Here is a 21,648-nt window from a genome sequence, read left to right on the forward strand (position 1 = left end):
CATTATACAATCCAGAGCCAGGAGAATCCCTGTTACCCAGACTGATAGTACTTACAGGGTTCAGAGGCACAAGGGAAGCTCCCACAGAAGAGAGTAGAAGTAGAGATGATTTCACAGAGAAGCTATTTTGCTGTATGGTTTAAAAGGGTCCAAAAATCCTTCCCCATAATCCCAATAAACGTTGTCTAAGCAACTAGTGAGTTTTGTGGGAAGGGCTTTATGTGTTCCCATTCCTCTTTGATTAAGTACCGGTTGCGCAGGAGGAAAAAAAGCCAAAAGGAATGAAGAAATAAAGCATTATCTAGGTGGAAGAGCAAATCTAATCCTAGTTCTCTTTAATATCACAATTTCCATTTGACTCTGGTTTTACTTTCTTCTTCTGCAATATACATCTATCTCAGTATATTTCCCAGTGAGCCGGGCAGTGCTTATTTGGCAAACAATGAGCCACTGAAGTAGCAATCTCACCAGGAGACCAAGTGGGAATGCTGTACAAGCCCACCTTGGTGTTTCAATTGAAGGACTTTTGATTTCGATGCCCTATTATCACATGGCTGTGTCTGTAGAGAAAGAAAATGAGCTTCATTGGACACTAGCCCTACAGCACCTCTGTGTTAAACAGAATCAAATTATCAGGTTAACAAAGAAATTTAAATTTATTCTATAGTCCATATATTCTGTGTACAGTGAAGCATCTTAGGGCCCCATGTGCATGTTGGTGGAGTGCCCAAGCATGATGAGGTAGTTAGCTGTGGAAAAGACCTACCTATCAAGAGCTAAATGTAAATGTTTGCTGAGGTAGAATCAGATGTATATGTCTGTAGATGTAATAAGAGCTGCTTGTTTGCTCAATGCTAGCCTATTTCTGTGATAATGTGTTATTTTCTGCCAATTTTTAAAGTAAATATGTTTTACATTGCTTTATCAATATGGAATGGGAATGTCAGCTTTAAGTAGGGTGGTGCAAAAGTATTGTAATGCAAATCTTTAGCAGATATTATGAATTCATATTTTTTATTTGCGTCGTTGAATCCACTAATCCCAAGAGCTGAACTATAATTTATATTCTACTCACTATTCTGCTGCCACATTGTCTGAGATGAGGAAGCCTCTGCTTAATTACAGGAAGTATATGAATAAATATTCCAGGATTAAGACACACATATCTTCATTACTTCTCTTCAGAAACTTAAATTCAGATCCAGAAAAGATTGGGGGTCACAAAGTCTAATGAAAAAAACCCGTAAAACTCAGGAAAAAATAATTCTTCTAATTCATTTATCATCTATCATAAGGAACTATCTTTGTCTGAGAAATTTGTCTTACTTTTTATTCAGTCTAAATTAAAACATCCCAAATGGCCGCTTCTGCAAAGGTATTTTGATCCAGTGGATTTCACAGTCATGACCCTCCCTCAAAAGTCTGTACTGAGCTCTACATTGGCCCAGTGGCTGACTCACATTTGAGTCATTGTAAAATTTTGTTCTGGAGATTTTCTGAGTATTTTTCTAGTTTTATTTCTTAGTCCTGAATTTTGCTCTTTTATTTCAGTTACATGCCATTTATTGTCCCTCTAAGTATATTCTCCTTTTTCCACAGACACATTAAAGCATACTATATATTCTCCTATGCTCCCTTGTATAGAAAGTGAATTTTCAATTGTTGAAGTAAATAATCAGTAAATTTTACCAGAAAAAAAAATCCAGTAGTGTATATAAAAATATGTTAAATCTATGATAACTGGTCAGTTTGCTGTAAGATCACTTTTAGCATTATTACTTTGCAGATTTCTTCCTGGCAGGAAATGTTTGTGTGCCAGATTAACTCAGAGAGAATAAAACTGCTTGCAGTCTTTCCAAAATTTCTGTAATTTATTTTTTCTCCCTTAATTCTTACTGGTCTGCAGATCTATTCATTCCAGACTGTGTTGCTTGATATCAATGAAGATATTAAAAAAAACAATTCTTGTATGGTAGGCAGGTAATTTGAAGTTTTGGTTCCTTGCCATATATACTTATTGTTTCAGGTACACTGCACTTCATGCTCACATTTTCAACATTCTGAATTATTTCTGTAATTCTGTATGAAGCAGCCTTGGTGCAAAATTTTTCATAAAAAGTTGAACCTTCAGTCTTCTTATACTGTATTTTTTTACTCCTATAAAAGAAGCCCCAAATGCAGTCTATCTGATGTAATCTGTCATTTCTAAAAGCATCTTTTTCTCTCCACATCCAAAGATTTATTCTCTCAAAAATTTTGAATACCTGCTTTGGTTGTTAATATTTATGATCTATATTGAGATATTTATGTCATATATATTGTAAAGAGATTGACAGAATCACTTTTGTTTTCTTGGAAACTACAATAATCTATTTCCTCTTTCCTAATTATCTGGAATTTCCCATGTTCCTCATATTTCAAAAATAATTAGGTTATTCCTTCAAGAAAAAAAAAAGAATATAACAGAGGGAAGTGGAATGAATATGTATCCTTTGTATAAAGGTTACATTAATCAAAATTCCATCCTATTCTTTGCTACTGACTGCTTTTATAAGTTTTCTACTGAAAATTTTTCAGGCATCCTTTTATTTTTTACTTTAAAAAAAATTAGATATCTCTCTTCAGTATATAGGCTCTCTAGATGTTTCAGGTCTCACTTGACAGACTTTTCAAATACAAACCTTACCTAACCCACTCTTCCCATCCTCCCCAAATCCAAACAAACAAAACTAAAAATCCTGAGTTATAAGTACATAGTGAAAAGTTTGGCAAACAAAGTCCATTTCTTTCACATACTTCAGATATCAACAACTACTGATTGTCAAAGAAAGAGAAAAGTAAGTATAGAAAGGGAAAAAAATTTACCAAGACAGCACAACCTGAACATTTATGATGGCAATTTTTGCATCTCTCCTAGCAGAAATATGCAACACAATTTAATTTTGATTGCTGACTTTTATTCACTACCTTTTGAATAGACCTTACTAAATCATACCAGTTTATCTTGACAAACAGAGTACATTGTAGCAAGGAAAAGAAAGAGAAAATGAAACTACAACATAATGAATTACACTGACAGGAGTTTCACTCATTTTTCCTTACGTAAGTTGTGTTTGGATATTTAAAACTTAAAACTACATAACTTAACACTCTTTTAAAGCAGTTACCTGCCAGCCATATGTGATTTTTATTTTTTAAGCAACAAGGCATGGAAAGAAGGAATTGCCTGCAGGTAAGATTTGACTTGTGGTGTTAGAAACTATCCTCTTATTGAGGACATTGGATTGTAGTCATTACCTACCTCTATTATTTTTGGCGTTTCTTTCTTAATTAGGCAAGAGAGAGACCTGAGAAAAAGAATAGCAAAACCAAACAAACAACAAAATAGCTCTGTGGCTTCAGTTCAAAGACATCTTTTATTAAGCTATTGATTTGGAGCTGCTTGTTTTTGTGCCCTTTGTACTTGCCGTGTTTCTTCCTTTAATGTCTTCTATCACGTTGTGCTATTGAAATTGAGTGAGTTGTGTTTATTCCAATGCTTAAAGATTTGCTGTGCATACAGAACTGGGAGTACAGCCCTGCAGCCCATTTGTGCACACTCCGTGTAAATCAAATAGCGTGCTGAGCCTTAGAATATTGCTGTGGGTTACTGTGCCATAACCTGCACTGCGGAATATTTTGTCTTGGGGAAAAACAGCCTGCTGGATCTTGTCAGCTGTGCACTTAGGGAAGTGAGGGAGAAAATGATTAGATAACATCCTTATCTGTGAAGACCCAAGAGAACCGAGTTTTCCATATTCACAAGCTATTGGCAGCAGTATCTACTCCAAACAAACAAAAAATCTCCCTGATAGAGCACATCATTCAAAAGCAAAGGAAGAGAGGTCAAAGCACATTTCTGCAACACCAGAGAATCCTGGCCAGTCTGTACATGCTCACAGTGTGAGCCTGTCTAGCCAGAATGTCTTTCTTCTGTTTATGTCTGTGAAAATGACAAGTTAGGACAAGGAGGGTGCTGAGGGAAAAAGCTGGGGAAAATGGATCTTCTCTCCCACTGATGTCATGTGAATGGGCACTGGAGAGACCCCCCTTCACCCTGATAGTAGTGTTCACTGTCTCAGCTTGTAACTAGAGGAGGTTTTGCATTTGCTTCCTAATCAACACTACATTAGTCTTGACATGTCAGTGGAGTGGTGTTGATTCAAATTAATCCTTTAGATCTCCCTGTTTTGTATTTTATTTTGGATCCCTTAGTGAATGAGTTGCTCTGGCTAGCCATGAAATACTGTGCTTTTTTAGCTTCCTGGCTATGAAGGAAATTCATTTTCTCTAGTATTAGCTGTCTAGGGTGGAGACAAGAGCACCATTATACTCAGCAGAAAGACATGATGGTCTTACAGTGCACCTTTCATCTGACCTATTGTAAACATCAATATTACAGTAAGGAATATGACACCAGAATACTCTATTCTACTGAACCTTAAGAAAGTCTAGACAAGTAACTTGTCGATCTAAGTTTAGCTGAAATGTATTTCACAGGATTAAAGACCTTTTTTTAGCAAGGTAGAATTTAGTATGTTTTCTAGATTCCTCAGGATTCTCTCTAAAGCCTTACAAATACACTCTGCATTATCTACTGGGGGCAAAATGTGTGACCTGTCAGGTGGGAGGAAGTCTTGTACTTAACTGGGTTTGTTCATTCACGTCAGAGTGAACTAAGACTGGGAGTGGTAGGGAAAGAATTCTCCGAAAGGGAAAGTTTCAAAAACTCTCCAGATTGCATTTCCCCAGAAGCAAGCCCCATTTTTGCAAGTAATTCAAGTTTATCTATACAAGCCTGCACCATAATTTCAGTATTCTTATAACTAATTTCTGTGATAGAATAAATTCTGAAAAATAAGTTCTTTTGTTATTCCTGAGAATGATTAAATTTATGATATTAAATTATTGTGTCTACATGGAAACACAAGGTCAAACCACAAAAAAGTATCTGATACCCAAAAGAAGGGTCATTTTGCGTTTTGATAATAATGTCACACTTATAAGTTTTTATTTCTTTCTTTATATCTTAGTTCATTGTCAATTTAAAGAAAAAATTTTTAGTATTTTCACTCATTTAAAACTAAGTACAGAAGAAATCATATAAGCTTATGGTAAGACCACCACTTCTGTCCAGGACAAATTTGGGCTGCCACCAGCAGGTGTAGTCAACTTATTCCCATTCATTCAGGAACTTCCCTGGCATTGACACGGGTATATGCACAACTGGAGTGGGAGTCAAATCAGGCAACCATTGTGGCTGAAAAATAGCTGCAAACTTTGTGTTGTTCTTATCCTTATACAAGATGAAAATGGTTGATCGCAGATAATAACACAAAACCTAAAGGAACTTTTTCTGGGTGCTTAGGCAGTAGATTTGAGCCAGAGTGATAAGAAAATAAGGAAGCTCTCTTAGACCCTCTGTTAGTTACTCTGCAGGATGAGTAGCTCAGTTAGACAAATAGGCATAAAGGTAAGCTTCCCCTCAGTCACTCAGAATGAAAGCATCCAGTCTGGACTTCTCCTCTGAGTCCACCTGTGGCCAGTGGCGAAAGGTACCTCCAGAGGGCAATGTCCTCTCATTTTATCAAAAGTATCTAGCATGCACAGAACAGGTCACTTCGTGGAAATACCTGTCTTCACAGACTGTATGAAGAACAAGGTGACTAACTCAGGCTTGGAGCACAGCTTTTCAGTGTCTAACACAGGCAAAATTAGATCATCTTCCAAATGTCCTGCTGTGTTCACAGAGGAAGTTTATGGCAGAGTTAAATTTCCGTAGTTACCTCTTTCTCTACTACCACAACCATTAGCCCATCCTCTTTTTCTAAGGTAGAGCTTGCTTTAACAGATAGAAGGGGATTGTGAACTCTGATTAGACTTCCAGGGTAATGTGGTGGAATTTCAGAAACTTTAAAAGCTGGAAGAAAACAGTGGATCATTTTTGTCTGGCCTCCTGCATAATACAGATTGTAAGGAGTGTTTGGCTATCCTTGGATCCTATCTTTAAAGATAAAGAAAACTTGAGTCAAACTTAGAATTTCAACCTCTTAAATTTTAATTTGGCTTTGTTTCAGGAGAGAAATATGTTTCTTTGGGTTTCTGCTCTGAGGGAGTTTCAGGCTGACCACTTTTGCAGTTACTTCTTCATGCATTGTGAGTCAATGCTTAATCATCTTTGTTTCAGTCAGCAGTTGCTCAGCTTTCCAGCAGTTGTCTCTCTTAACATCTCTGATCACCCATGATTTCTAAGAAAACCCTGTTGACACAAGTATGGAAACAAGGTGACCCCAGCCTTAATAGAATTCTATAAAACAAATGTCTTTGTGACCTTACACTAGTGGAATATTGGGAAAGTGCTGTCCCCAGTTTTCTAATGCTAATCTGGAGTGTGAGACTAAATAAAAGGATCTGTGGTGAAGTCTTGGACCCTTCTTACCAGCATTCCTCCAAACAATTCCTGGGCACAATTTGGGAACCAGGACAGGCTAGTAGTGATCAGTCAAAGAAGGCAGCTTAGATGTGGCTACACTCTGTTGGAAGGGGACAGACTTTAATAGAACAAAGCAGATTACGTAATACTAACTGCATAAGTAAATCACCAGGCTAGGGTTTTGCCAGATGGTTCCTGTGCCAGAGAAACAGTCCCTCTCACTTTTCATTTACTAGTATAGACTTAGCCATGGAGTCCTCAGCAGGACTGCTACCAGGCAAGAGAATCTTTCCAAACTGCCGGAGCTGAGATACCGAAGCGTCCTTGCAGCTACATGAAACTGGAAGTCTAGGTGAAATTCGGTCCTAGAGCAGCTTACCTGCAGATGTTGCTCCAGAGTTGCCACAGCTTCTGGGAAAAGTGAGGTCCCTGGAGTCATTCCAGCACTGCAGCTTTGCCCACCATGGTGTGTGCGAGGGGCCCCGAGACAGCACAGTTTTGGGTTGCAGCAGAGCTATAGGTGAATTCAGCTGTTAAATAAGTAAGTAAGTAAATAAATAAATAAATAAATAAAATGTCAGGAAATGTAATTATCACACAAACTTGAAAACTTATGACTTTCACTGGGAGTTTAATCAAAAGTGACGTTTGCAAAGTGTGTCCTTTCCAAAGCCTGGCTTTTTCTAACGAAAAAGTATTCTGACTCATTACATGCAGACAGATCTAGACAGAGGAATACCTCCAAGAAAGTATAGTAATAATATGTAGCATTAAGATGTATAAAATTCATCCATTTCCTTAGTTATACATTACAGTAAATTTAATAAGTCCACAGTTAAAAGTTGAATTTTGTACTTTATTGGACTTTGTATTACTTCCTTCCTTGATACTTCTATCTGGTGCATCATAGGCCCTTTTATAGCTAGCATTTTCTGTCTTTGAAGGTACTCAATGTTATAATCAAGTCTCCTCTTGAACTTCTCTCCAGTAGTGTAAACTGATCAAGTTCCTGGAAGTCTCTTTGCTACATGACTTTTGTTCACAATGAAAATTTATTTCAGACCGATGAAAATAATTTTTTGTCAATGTCACTTTCTTATGAATTACTCCTTAGGAGGCATAAGTTGTATGACACATACTGAAAACATATTTTCCTCCTTTCAATGACCCAATTTAGTCCCAATGATCTTGACTGGGGAGGCTTTTCATTCCTTTGGCATTGATTTTCAGTGAGGCATCCAAAGAACTGACAGGAAGCAAATTTCTGTTTTAGACATCACTTGTTATTAACCAAGGTCATGTCTAATAATATACAAGACTTAGAGTGATTTCCCTTCTTGTTTTCTTCACCGTGATCAGAATTCCAAGCTTCCAGTTTGGATATCAAAGATTTGAGAGTCAAAGGAAAACTGTCAATTTCTACAAAGATGTCAACCAGGCCAACGTTAGAGTAACTCTACTTCTGCTGATTTTTCTAGGTATAAAGATTTGGCTGATACAGCAGCAGGAGAGAAGAAGAAATTGTCTGCCAAGGAGAAATGTCGTCTTGTTCTTCAGCAGTGTAAATTACAAGGCTGGCAGGTTTGTGATCTACAAAACAATTAAAATATCATTCTTTAAACAAGTTAGCTGAGTCATTTCCATTGGTGGCAAGCCACCAGATCCTTTGCAGCAGTGTATTCTTTTGACATTTAATATATGCTTGGCTGTATTATCAAACTGATTTTTCAGAATTTTATGAGTAGCTGTGATCTTTGTGTCAAAAAATCAGTGTATTTTTGTGGGAAGGAAAAGATTTCAATTAACCGTGCACACTATGTAAATTTTTATCCAGATTTTTGAAGGTATTTGGCATATACATTTTAGTGGTTGAATGGTTCCTGAATAACCCTACATATTTGATTTCTTTAAAATCCTATGCGAAATGCTCTACTGTCGTAACAGGGCAGATTCAAAGCAACTAATTAGGATTTCCCAGGTAGTCAGTGCATTTGTAGGTGCCAGCATGCTGATCCACAGATATACCAAAGAACCTGAGGTTGCTCTACATCAAGTGAAGTTGTTTGGTTTTTTTTTTAAAAAAAAGTATTTACAGGTACCTGGAGATGAGAGTATCTCTCACCTTTAGAACTTTTGTGGGGATACAAGCTTGACACTGGACAAAAGCTGTTCAGCAGTAACTGCATAGTGTGCTCCAGTTACAAAACACAGGGCAGGATGCCTATCAAGTTTATTTCCCCTGGAGCAAAGAACCATTGTTCGAGCACGAAAAAAAAAAAAAAAGTTGGTCATCAGTGAAAGCCTAGAACTCAAGACCAGTGGTTGTGTAGTGATAGGCATTTGAAAACAAGCCTTAAACCTTGGAAGACAAAAATGTTAAAAGGAAATTGTAAAAGAGAATCCTTCCATCATGCAGAGGACCGAAGCTTGTGATCTCAAACAGATTTTAGAAGTTCTGACTCCAGCATCTCATTAACTCCAGGAGAAGTCAGGTGTGCAAAACTACAGTGGTGCATAATGCATTATCCCTCAGACCAGAAAGGAACAAACCTCTTCAGAGACACTGATAAGTTAAATGGAATGGGGGGGTTTGGGGGTGAGAGTTGTACCATTGTCACTCAGTGACTAAGAAGCACATGGCAACAGACTAAGCTAAAAGGAACCAAGTTTGAAAAAAATGAGTGACCTTCTCCGTACACCTTTTTCAAGCCACAGAGAGGTATAAAAAAACAAATTGAAAGAGGAAAAGCATGGAAGAAAATTTAAGAGGAAAATCCATGCTAAGTCAAATTTCTTAAATGCCCAGTGAGTATCCGCTTGGTAACAACTTATTTTGTATAGGTGATACAAAACCACATACCCAACTATCAGCAGTAGTGACTAATGTCTGTGTCACATAATCTCTCTCTCAATTATCTTTTTGATTCATTTGACTAATCATGAAAGTTGAACTTTAAATAACAGTCTAAATGAAGAAGCTTACACAATCTGCATTTGTCATGGGTGCTCTCCTGTATGCTTTTACAGCAGAGAACTCTGAAAAAAGGAAGAAAACATTTAAAAGGTAGAAAGAGGGAGGAGGAAAGGAAAGGGAAAGGAAAGGGAAAGGGAAGGGAAGGGAAAGGGAAGGGAAAGGGAAGGGAAGGGAAAGGGAAGGGAAGGGAAGGGAAGGGAAGGGAAGGGAAGGGAAGGGAAGGGAAGGGAAGGGAAGGGAAGGGAAGGGAAGGGAAGGGAAGGGAAGGGAAGGGAAGGGAAGGGAAGGGAAGGGAAGGGAAGGGAAGGAAAGGAAAGGAAAGGAAAGGAAAGGAAAGGAAAGGAAAGGAAAGGAAAGGAAAGGAAAGGAAAGGAAAGGAAAGGAAAGGAAAGGAAAGGAAAGGAAAGGAGGAAAGGAAAAAGGGGAAAGGAAAAAGGGGAAAGGAGGAAGCAAGGATGATGTCAGCTAGCAAAGTCAGAAGAAAGGAGTCATCTGTAGTGCATTACTAAAAATCATCCAAGAAGCAGGAGGTTACACATATAACCAGTTTATACAGCTACTGTTGCCAGCAGTAACTACTTCAAATGAGTCACGGCTGGAACTGAAAATCTATTTGTTGCAGGAGTTCATGAATAAATCAAAAATTATCTTCCCCTACACTGTTACATGCACTTCCCTGAAGAGCTGTTGCAAATTCAGGTGGAAAAATGAACAAAAAGGTAGCTAAAATAGCCTCATCAAAGAAGATGATGTTAGAAGAAAGCAACACAGATCTGAAATCAACCTCCTGCTTATATGTCATCATCAGAAGATGAAGTTGCCAGTAAGCTCCACAGCAGAGGGGAAAAAGAAAGATCTGGAGTTTTTAGCTGAGTGAATCCGGATGATACTTTATTTAACTTCCTTCTGATAATGTACCTCACCATCTCATTTTGAGAAAGGTGATATTAATCTGGGGGAGGGGAAAGTGTTCTGAAGTAAAATCCCTGAAAATTAGTAAAGAAAATGGTATCTTTGTATTTATTTCCTGCTTGACAATTTATCTTTTCCTTCTCACGTAAGTTGCGTTTCAAGAGTGTTTTATTAATCTACAAAACAACAAAGCCCAGATCCTACTCACTGAAGATGTTCTTTCTTCTCTTGTAAATACTGAAGTCTGTTTTCAAAAAGACAAAAAGTGCAGAAGATCCAGTACCAGGGTCCGATTTTGGTTTATTTTCTACTGTTTAGCAGAGCATAAGAGTAAACACTATTAGCTAGCCAATGTCTTGTGCTTGATTCATCAGCTTATGTGTTCAAAGCAAGTATTTATTATCATAGAATAATTAGGGTTGGAAAAGATCTCCAAGATCACGGCATCCAACCTTTCACTGAATGCCACCACATCAACTAGACCATAGCACTCAGTGCCACATGGAGTTGTTTCTTGAACGCTTCCAGGGATGGTGACTACACCATCTCCCTGGGCAGCCTATTCCAATACTTCATCACCCTTACAGTGAAAAAATTCTTCCTAATGTCCAAAATGAACCTCCTCTGGCAGAGCTTTAGGCCATTTCCTCTTGTCCTGTCACCATTTGTCTGGGAGAGAGGCAGACCTCCACCTTGCTACAACCTCCTTTCATTGTAGCTGTAAAGTGATAAGGTCACACCTGAGCCTCTTTTTCCAGGCTGAGCAACCCCAGCTCCCTCAGCTGCTCCTCTCAGGAGCACTCCACACCCTTCACCAGCTCCATTGCCTTCTCTGGACATGCTCTAGAACCTAAATTTCTCTGTTGGAGTAAGGGGCCCAGAACTGGACACAGAATTTGAGGTGTGGCTTCCCCAGTGCTCCATACAGGGGGACGATCATTTCACTGGCCTTGCTGGCCACATTATTCCTGATCCAGGCCAGGATGCCATTGGCCTTCTTGACCATCTGGCTGGTGGAAGAGTTCTCTAAGCTTTTTTCCATCATTTATTGTCATTAGTCCTGGCTAACCAGGGAGGTTCCAGATGACAGGAGCTTGGCCAGTGTAATACCCATCTACAACATGTTGAACAGCTGTCAAACAGCACCCCCAGGTCCTTTCCTCCTGGGCCGCTTTCCAGCCATTCTGCCCCAAGCCTGAAGGGTTACCTGGGGTTGTTGTGGGCAAAGTGTGGCCTGACACTTGGCTTTATTTAATGTCATACCATTAGTCTTGGCCCATATATCCCGCCTGTCCAGATCCCTCTGCAGAGTCTTCCTGTCTTCTAGCAGATCAACACTCCAACCTGTTGGGAAATAGAATTATTGGGATCAGTAAAAGAACTGTGCAAGCAATAGGCCTGGAAGCTAAAGGCCTGTGTGTGAGAAAACTCTCCATGGGAAAGTCCCTGTGTGAAAAATAACAAGCAGGGCTGGGAACAAAGAGGGAGGTTTGAAACGGTGCAGCTGTACTGATAAGCTGTACTATCTGGGAGTGAACGAGGGAGATGAACACTAAATTCTTTTAATCATAACATGACTATGAAAGCTGGCCAATGTAAGTCCAATTATGTAAAAGTAGAAATGCATTTTGATAAGCTTTAAGCCACTTAGGAGTTGACAAGCTGGTATACTATATAAGTGCCTTTGGGTTGCTAATAAACGGAGTCTTGCTCTTATCAATCATAATGGTTGGACTGCCTCTCTCTCCCTGCCGGGGGCCTGGGCTTCTCGTCTTGTTAAGCTTCTAGCACCAACCCACCTTGGTGTTGTCTGCAAACTTACTGAGGGCAACTCAATCCAAACCACTGATAAAGATATTAAATAGGACTGGCCCCAGTACTGAGCCTTAAGGACCCCCACTAGTGACCAGCTGCCAACTGGATGTGGAACCAGCCATATTCACTAACTCTCTCTGGACCCAGCCGTCCAGCCAGTTTTTAACCCAGCAAAGAGTGCACCTGTCCAAGTCATGGGCTGCCAGCTTTTTCAGGAGAATGTTGTGGAAGACGGTATCAAAGGTTTTGCTGAAGTCCAGGTAGACAAACAGCCTTTCCCTCATCCACTAGACAGGTCACCTGGTCATAAAAGGAGATCAAGATGGTCAGACAGGACCTGCCTTTTCTAAATCCCTACTGGCTGGGCCTGATCCCCTGATTGTCCTGTGTGTGTTACATGGCGGCACTCAAGATGACCAGTTCCATAATGTTCCCTGGCACTGAGGTCAGGCTGACAGGCCTGTAGTTTCCCAAATCCTCCTTCAGGCCCTTGCTGTAGATGGGTATTACACTGGCCAAGCTCCTGTCATCAGGAACCTCCCTGGTTAGCCAGGACTAATGACAATAAATGATGGAAAATAGCTTAGAGAACTCTTCAGTTCCAGCTGAAGTACAGCTCCTTCAGTACCCCCAGATGGATCCCATCCAGTGCCCTGTGAGTGTCTGAGTGGGACAATAGGTCACTGACTACTTCCTCTTGGATTACAAGGAATCTATTTTGTTCTCTGGCCCTGTGTGCCAGCTCAGGGGGCTGGTTGCCTTGAAAACAACTAGTCTTTCTGTTGAAGACTGAGGCAAAGAGGGCAATAAATACCTCTGCCATTTCCTCTTTGCATCCAGTAAAAAATGGAGATTTTCCTTGGGCCTGTTTTTATGGTTAATGTATATATAGAAATTATTTTATTATCTTTCCCAGTGTGGCCAGATTGTGTTCTTGCTGAGCTTTTGCCTTTCCAAACCTTTTTTCAACATGATCTAGTGGCGTCCTTGTACTCTTCCTAAGTTGCCTGCCCCTTCTTCAAAGGTCGTAAATTCTCTTTTTTCCCCCCTGAGTTCCAGCGAAGGCTCCCTATTCAGTCAGGCTGGTCTTCTTCCCTGCCGGCTTGTCTTTTGTCACGTAGGGACAGAACTGTTGATATCTTTATGAAATGTTGCTGTTCCTTGAGTAAGCTAAGCTGAAGATAACTAGGACAATAAAATAGCTGTTTCATTGAAGCTGACATACCATGCAGTTCCAGTCATGCACTTAACTTAAGTACTGGAATTATGAAAGTGCAGAGCTACTAATGAAAGGCAATTTTTGCATCTTGACTCTGCATGCAGTCTCGATAAGGTATTCTTTCAGCTTAAATATGTACTTGATCACTACAGGCTAAGCTACTTGCTGTGACTTTTAAGCACATCTGATGTAAGAGGAAATCAGATTTCTAGATCAAAACAAATCATTCCTACTCTAGGCAGAGTGAAAGTAATAGACTTGTTTAACCCTTGGAGAAGTCAGTGAGGTGATATTTAGTACCTTTAGAGTTAAATTGAGCAGAAGTACTGGCTGGTCCATGTAAAGCAGAAGAATCTCCTGTCCCCCAGAATATGTGAAGGTCTTTATATTAGGAAATCGCCATTTTCAGTGCTGTGTTCATTTATTTTCACACAGTGATGCATTAGCTAAGCAAAACCTACCATCCCAATGGTGTGACTTAATTTGCAAACATTATCATGCTTTGGGAGAAGTATGGGCACAAACAGTCCTTGGCTCTTTTTACTGACATAAGGAAACTTTCATTTGTTTGGATTATCATTCCTTACAGTTAAGCTTGCAAATATAAATTCAATAAAAAAGAGTTAGCTCATAGCTTACTGAGCTTTCTCATCAAAACTGAGCTCCATATTTTGTTTAGCTAAGGTCAGTAGTCTGCAATTAACCCTTCTGAGTTACTTCAGATGGAGCTTGCTGAAATGTAAACAACTAATACTATACCAGAAGAAAAACAAAACATCCATTTAATTTGCTTTTACTATAAAGTGTATCTGTTAAATACAAGCACTGCAAGGGTCAGACTTCACTGAAAGTGAATATTTCAGCCTTTGACTGCTAGAAATGCTTGTCTGGTTAAAATATAGCAATCCTCAAAAACTTCTAATAAAAGCTTTTTCTTAGTTTATCTTTCCAATTTTTAGCCTGCTTCCTCTAACCCACAATGGTTCATTCTTATCAGTAGCTTTGAATTCTGAACACAAGAGACCACTCATTTGTCAAAGAATAAGACAGGTCTTAAGTTTCAAACGGGATGATCCAAAGACTCATCAGGTGTGAAATAAGCAGTACAGGAGAGTCAGTCGGTATATTTTAATGAAGCTCAAAATGAGGTAGTTGCTTGAGATAGATGCTGTGTTCATGCCAATTCACCCTTTTACAACTACAAACATTGCTGGAGTTGTTTCAGGAGCCAACAGTGTTTGTGGAGAAATGATCCTTGCCAGTGTGGAGCTGTATTATCAAACCTGCACTCAAGAGTGTTAAAACAGAGAATACGTCCTCAATAAAGAGAAATCCCAGAAGTCCATCTAGAGATTTTAAATTCTTCTAACACTTCTAGAACTGAGGAGGGAAAACAAAGTCTGATCCACAGTTCTTACCAGTCAGAGAGAAAATCATATTCTATTACTGTTCTATGGGTGTTTCATTCATTAGATTTGACTGTCTTTAAGTATTTTTTAATTTCAATGTATTAGTGTATCATATTAGCATACTATGGTCCTTTTTGGGAAAAAGTATATTTATGATTAAATAGCAGAATGTAGAGCATAAGTGGCATGTGATGAAATCAGAGGAATGAGCAGAAGTGTATGAAATCATACAGATGTAAATTTTATGCTTAGTTCAGAGAATCTTTTAAGTTACTTTTTAAACAGAACTGTTTACTTTGGCTTAAAATTAAAGTGGTCGTGCTATACAAACTGCTTTGTACATGATATGCCGAAGGACTGGAGTACTTTGCAAGCAATCTAATGTATAAGGGATTCTTAACTTTTTTTCCCTCAAGTAGGAAAACTTTAGTGCTCATAAATTGTGTGCCAATTCATTCATTTGTCACTTAGTAATTTTAAGTGAAGTCAATTTCCTGTTTGTTTTGAATATCTTACTTTAAAAGTCAATTTTCTTTAAAGCAATTAAAAAAAAAATCCCAGGAAGGGTTTTAGACTAAGAGAAATTACTGAAACACAAGCATCTATTTTCCCTCATACTTTGAATTAGTAAAATTATATTGTCCCATTATATTTTTGTTTCATTTTATCACTCCATTATATATTGGATATAATTTTCTAGTTGCAGAAACCACCAGAGATTGACTTTTGACCTCACCAGTAGTACCAAAAGACTGCCCTGGGCCACACACTGCCCACAAGCTTTCTCAGTGGCTTTGTGCCACACTAGACAAATCCACCCATCCCTTCAACCAGAGAACAGGATGGATGGTTGCCCTTGACCCCAGAATGCTCACAAGCTCTCACTCTTTCAACAGAAATCTCTATCTTTAGTTCCTATTTCTATATTTTTCCCTCTAGAATATATTCCTCCCTCTCTACATCCACCTTTCACGTTTTGCTTATGATTACTAGTCTTGCTAACTTTATTTTCTCTATGATATCTTTTGCATCTCAGGTCTGGATTCCATGTCTTCCTCTCTCCCCTCCCACCTCTTCCACCTTTTGACACTTTTACTTTTCTAGATACTTTGCTTCATATTTGGTCCCAGTCTTCATCCCTTATTTGTCTGTGATTTGTTTTGCAGTCTCCTGCCTTAGGGCTTCCTCTCTGTGCCCTTGCTCTCCCTGTCACCTGTTGCCTGCATTCCTCAGTTCACGCCAAGAAACTGTTCCATATTGTTTCTTCTGGGTCATGAATGAGTGGTTTGGCTCAGGTTAGGAATGAGATCATAGAGCAGGCCAGGGCAGGAGGTGGGGAGGAGGATATACCACCACATTTTGGTGGTGTGTCTATTTCTAGAATTTTGAAAAGTAGAATGATAGGTCTGGTAAATACTGAAATCCCATGAGATAAAACTGGGGTAGGGTTTCCTCTGCTGAGTGTTTCTTACATGCATCTTATATTTCCTGATCACTTCCTTTCCTCTCCTGTAAGGCAGTTCTTCATGTTGCCTCACAATTATGAAGAAGTGTGAGGCTTGTACAGTTTATGGTAAAGGAGTGACCATTATTCTGCCCTTTCTCAGAGACCTGAATGAGTTTTTCTCCCTAAAGTCCAGCTCCTGACAAGAACTTATATAAATGTTTGATGTCACTTGCTTGAATACCAGACTACTCACATACTTTATATTAAGGCCATAAATAAACTAGGCTAAAATGTAGGTTTATTCAGTATGTACCACAGTGCAATGTCACTAGTTTGTGGAGACAAAGAAGGACTTTTAAAATGTATGAAGCAAAGCAGAAAGAGTAAACCTTTAAAAATAAAATTTCAGTCCTTAAAAATCAGTGCCCTGTAAATTTATTTGTAATTATAATGTTTTTGTAGACATGTATGCTGCAAGAAGACACATTTTACAATACTATTAAGGCTTTTTTCTAAATTTCATTAATGCTGTGTGAAAATGTGTGTCATTGTGTAAAATATCATTAGATTATAGTTCTCTGTCTTTTGTAGGTAGCTATTTTGAAAGTACTGCCAGAAACACACAGCACTCCCACAAATTGCCTTTTTTAAACTAAAGAACAGTTTTACAGATTCCCTTGACACCTATTAAGTATGAGCTAATACTGCCTCCATGCCACCTACACACCATCTCAGCATCCATTCCATAGTTTTGAATGTCTGTACTTCTACATCCTACACCTTTTCTGTAAAATAAAAAAAAAAATTAAAAAAAATAAAAAAAAAATTAAAAAATTAAAAAATAATAAAAAAAAAAGAAGAATAAAAGAGAAAGAGCAGCTCCCTCCCATTCTTTCTCTTTCCTTCCAGGAAAAAAAAAAAGAGGAGGCTGTAGCAGCTTTGGTAGTCATCAATGACAACTTAACTTAGTCTTTAAAATATGTGTCATTTTGAAAAATAACATTTTAAACCCTAATGCTTTCCTAATTAAAATAACTATGACTGTAATTCACAGATGGTTTACTTTTACAGAAGTCTGAATGACATTAAAATTTCAGACTCAGATGAGAGCACTTTGTAGTCCAGAAAAAATATTGAAAAGTGAGTGTTTTAGTGGAAGAACATTTGAACCTTTTTTCCCCTAGGCAAGCAGGAAACATTTTGTGATTAAAGAAGAGACCAGAATGAAGACAGGTGGCAGCCTCAAAAACTGTTTTGATATGTGACATGTAAAATTTTCCAGCATTTTTCATCATTACTGCTTTCACTGAACACCAGAACTGTATAGAGGGCAGTGAGACTATCTTGTTCTCTTGGTCAGCCTTAGAGGCTCTCAGATTTTGTTCAAAGACTAAGCAACAGAGATTTCTATTTGTACTAACATAATCAAACATGTACAGTTTCTGCTATACATGCTTCTGTCTAGAGCTCTGCTCTCTGTAGACCAGGCGTATGATGTAAAAATCTATAAATAGCTTTTATCTGAATGTAAAAATGGATTTGTATTGACATTTTTTTATTTCTTCATTCACTTAAAAATTGTAGCAGGCTCCTACTAATATAGTTCATAGCATAAGTGATGCCACAATAACTCCGTTTATGTTGTTATGAGGTTGTAGGATGAGAGAAAAGAGCAGTAAGGCTTTGCATGTCCCCTAGAATGCTTTGTGACTCTGCAATGCCAGACACTTGTAGCTAAACCAACATAACCTTCAGCAATTGTCTTGACTGTGATTTTGTGACTGCACACTGCACAATAAATTCCAACTCATTGTTTGGTTAAGTTACACATTTTAAATACAGCCTAAATGTGACCAACCAGTGTGTCAATAATGAGGCTGAGAATGGGGTTGTTAATTTTGCCATGGGCATTGTGAGTAATAAGGGCTCTTTTAAGGTTTAAATATGCAACTTTTCATCCCCTTTTCTACTAACAGAGTATCATAATATTGCTGTAGTAAGGGGAGAAGCCAGCACTCTGAGTAATAAAGGACAAAGGGCAGAAATGAGGAAAAAGTGGATCATTTGGCGTAGGCCTGAGGCAGGGGAAAAAAAATACTCCAGTGTGACATAGAGGATTTGTGGAAAGGAAAGGTGGAGTATAAAGAGAAAATGTAATCAGAGTAGAGGAATATAATTTTATTAAGTATTTGTGCTCAGGCTTTGTCTGAAAGCTGCTCAGATGAAATGGTAATTATAATAACCACATGATAATTTAATTACAGTTAACTATATGAATAATAATTCAGTTATTTTTTGCAGAAGATTTCTGTATTTAAGGTGATGTAAGCAAGAAGATGAAGATATTAGTAGCCAAAACTAGTAATAAGGCAGGTTCAATGTATGGTTTGACAAGATGGATGGGAAAAACACTGTTGAGTGAGCAAAGGGTTAAAAAAAAGCAGGCAAATAGAGAATTTTGAAAGCTTGGGAAGAAAAGTAAAAAATTTTGTTGGAAGTCATCAGTCAAGAAAATAAAGATGAGAGTATGTCCCTGAGAGTGGTGTGTGAGTGCACAATTGGATCTCAGGGAGATTGCCTCAGATTAACCACCATGCAAGTAAAACGTCTTTTTTATCACCTTACTTCCACACATTTTGCTATAATTCAAAAGGGACTATTTTATTGGGAAAAGAGATACTCATGGGAAAAAAAAAATTAGAAAGCATTCCAGTTCTGCCACTTGAATGCATCTTATTTTAACTAAAAGACTAACAATTGCACCATCACCGTTAGCTCAAACTTCAGGGTAACAGACTTTGTAAAACATTTGATTCAAAATAGGTGCTCTCTAGAGTAGAGAGAAGGGAAGCCAAGGGACAAGAATTTACCACAATCATTTTTTAATTTAGTTAATGGAGTTCAGACATTAAATATATGTTCTGGCTTTCTGTTGTCCAACACTACAAGGATGTACATCTGACAGTGTTTGGATTAAAAACAATTTAGAAGGGTGTGCAAATAACCCTCCTGATGCCTGTCTCCCAGATCTAAACTAAAAACACCAGTGGAACAAGATGGTTCAGTGAGAAGAGAATGAGCTTGTAAGTTGGAAACAAACAAGAGTTGGAATGAATTTCTGCAATTTCAGCCAGACTTGTAATTAATCAGTATGCCTATTTGCCATAAAAAAATTAAGAGTTAGGCAGAAGTTAGAATCTTCACCGGGTAGCACAGTTCTCTGGCACTGATGCTTTTGTTTCTGTGAAGTTACTTCTACAAAGTTCCTGAGGAAAAAAAATAATTTTGTTGTATTTTTTTTCCGGTTACTTGCGGGTTTTAAAGTTGCTAGGTTGTATGTGGTTTTTTAAGTCTATTAGAAAGGAATGCTTTTGAAGACAATACAGAAAAGAATTTTAAAGGACTGTTTCAGCTTGTTCAGAAGGTATCAAAAGAAAGGTGTTTTCTTTTGGTCTAACTAGCTAGATTTGTCTCTAAAGGAGTAAGAACATCTAATGATTGTTATTTCAGGAACTAGATTAATTAAACCAAGATACTACACAGTGCCAGAATCAATACTTAGGAGATTATTTTTCACAAATGAGTCCCTCTGTCTCTGACTTTGATTCTGAAAGGAGACCCACAGCACAGCTTCAGTAAGCAAGGCTGGGAACTAGGATTCATAATTTTACTGGATATTAAGAATCATTGTCACTAATGACAGTGATTCTCTCCCATCCTCCAACTTCAGTTAAGTTCTTCCTGTTCCACAGATGGCAGCTATTTCACCATTTTCTGTTCCACATGGGTTTGTCCTGTCACCTTTCTCCATGTGCACACCCCTCTGCTTTATAAGAGCTAAACCTTATTTTCTATTATGTTGTCTAACTCATTAGAGTAATTAGATTCAGAATGCTTTTTTTCCCAATTTGTATTTAACTTGAAGACTGTACTATTTGTTCTGGATGTTTTTGGAACTGAAGTGGAACTATCTGTCTGACAGCTTGTTCATCCTTTACAAATACATCTTACATTCAACCAAGTGATAACTCCATTTCTGTTCAAGAATTGACATTGTATTCTTGCTAAATTGCAGATATTATTTCTACCACTTGCTGGATTGTTAACATGCTATCTCTATTTACCTGACATTGTTTTGGCCTTTTTTGTTGATGATTTCTCTGCTGTTTGTATTCTAGATAGGAGTTCGAAAAGTGTTTCTTAAGTACTGGCAAGCTGACCATCTTAACGATTTGTGCCTTCAACTTCAGAAGAAAATTATAACCTGCCAAAAAGGTAACAATTACAGAACAAGTATTCCTGAGCTGTTGCTTTGTACATGGAGCAGAATATTGTATAGCAAAGAGATTTTCTCCACCTTGAATAGTTTCTGTATTTTATACATTTCCCTACAGATACATATTTTATACATTTCCCTACAGATTTTTTGAGATGATATTAGCTATATTAGCATTGGTGATTCTTGTACTTTCTGTCTGTCAAACATAATTTTATGAAAAACCACTGAATGTAATTAAAATTAAGAGGATCTTGAATATTTTCTTCTTAAAGTATGTTCAGTGATTTTTCAAGGCATTTTATCATCTTTAATTTCTTTTTGCAAATCAAATATTGTAACAGTGATACAAAATTGGAATATTTTTGAATATATTGACACTAAAAACAAAGCTAATAAGTTAGTATGTTTAGTTGTCTTTATTTTTCCTTTTTTCTTACTGCTTTCATATTTGACTGCTAGTTTTTTATGTTTAGGCATTTTTCCCTATTTTACACCTGCATTTTTACTAAGGTCACTGACATTTTTTGGCACATTCTTAAAAGAAGGTACTATCCACTGCCTCCTGATTTCCTCTTACTTATGCTCCATTTCCTATCAGAATCTCAAATAACTGCTGCAAATGTGAATATTGCTTTGTTTGAAGAAGCTTCCTTCGCACCATTCATTATTTACCTATGTGGCTGATGTCTGCAACAATTCTCATTTTCACCTATTAAAAGGAAATTAAAAAGACAAAGTCTTATATTTTTTTTGTTAGACACATAATATTGCAGACTTAAGAAATATAAACCTCTTTCATTTTAATTATCTCTTCCTCACTGTAAGCATGTAGTGAAAAAGAGGAAACCAAGAAAAATCCTGAAGCAAGTGAAATCCAAATAATAACAGTTCAGGAATGAATGTGGAGAATGACAGGTAACAGACACCGCAGTTCAGCTGAGTTTATAACTTGGGCTTGATTTTTTAATGCAAATTACCCTGTTGTATTTATGCATTTTGAAAAGCAATAGCAGTTTATCCTCTTTCCCTTCTTATGCTGACTTATCAAAGAAAGGAAATACTTACCTTGCAGAATCCAATTTGCAAACAGAATGCTTCAACATAACCCTACTCCAAAATTT

At 37.8% G+C, this 21,648-nt stretch overlaps 1 protein-coding gene across 1 annotated transcript in view; it reads left to right on the forward strand.

Moving 5' to 3' along the window:
* Positions 1-21,648, forward strand: part of MYO16 (myosin XVI) — a 366,164-nt gene that overhangs the window by 298,633 nt on the left and 45,883 nt on the right. The window contains exons 29-30 of the mRNA XM_069003962.1: positions 7,951-8,053; positions 20,427-20,523. Coding sequence (XP_068860063.1) covers positions 7,951-8,053; positions 20,427-20,523 — 200 coding nt within the window. The remainder of the gene's footprint in view (positions 1-7,950; positions 8,054-20,426; positions 20,524-21,648) is intronic.

This window comes from Aphelocoma coerulescens, chromosome 1, assembly GCF_041296385.1.
Source record: "Aphelocoma coerulescens isolate FSJ_1873_10779 chromosome 1, UR_Acoe_1.0, whole genome shotgun sequence".
NCBI classification, from domain to species: Eukaryota; Metazoa; Chordata; class Aves; order Passeriformes; family Corvidae; genus Aphelocoma; species Aphelocoma coerulescens.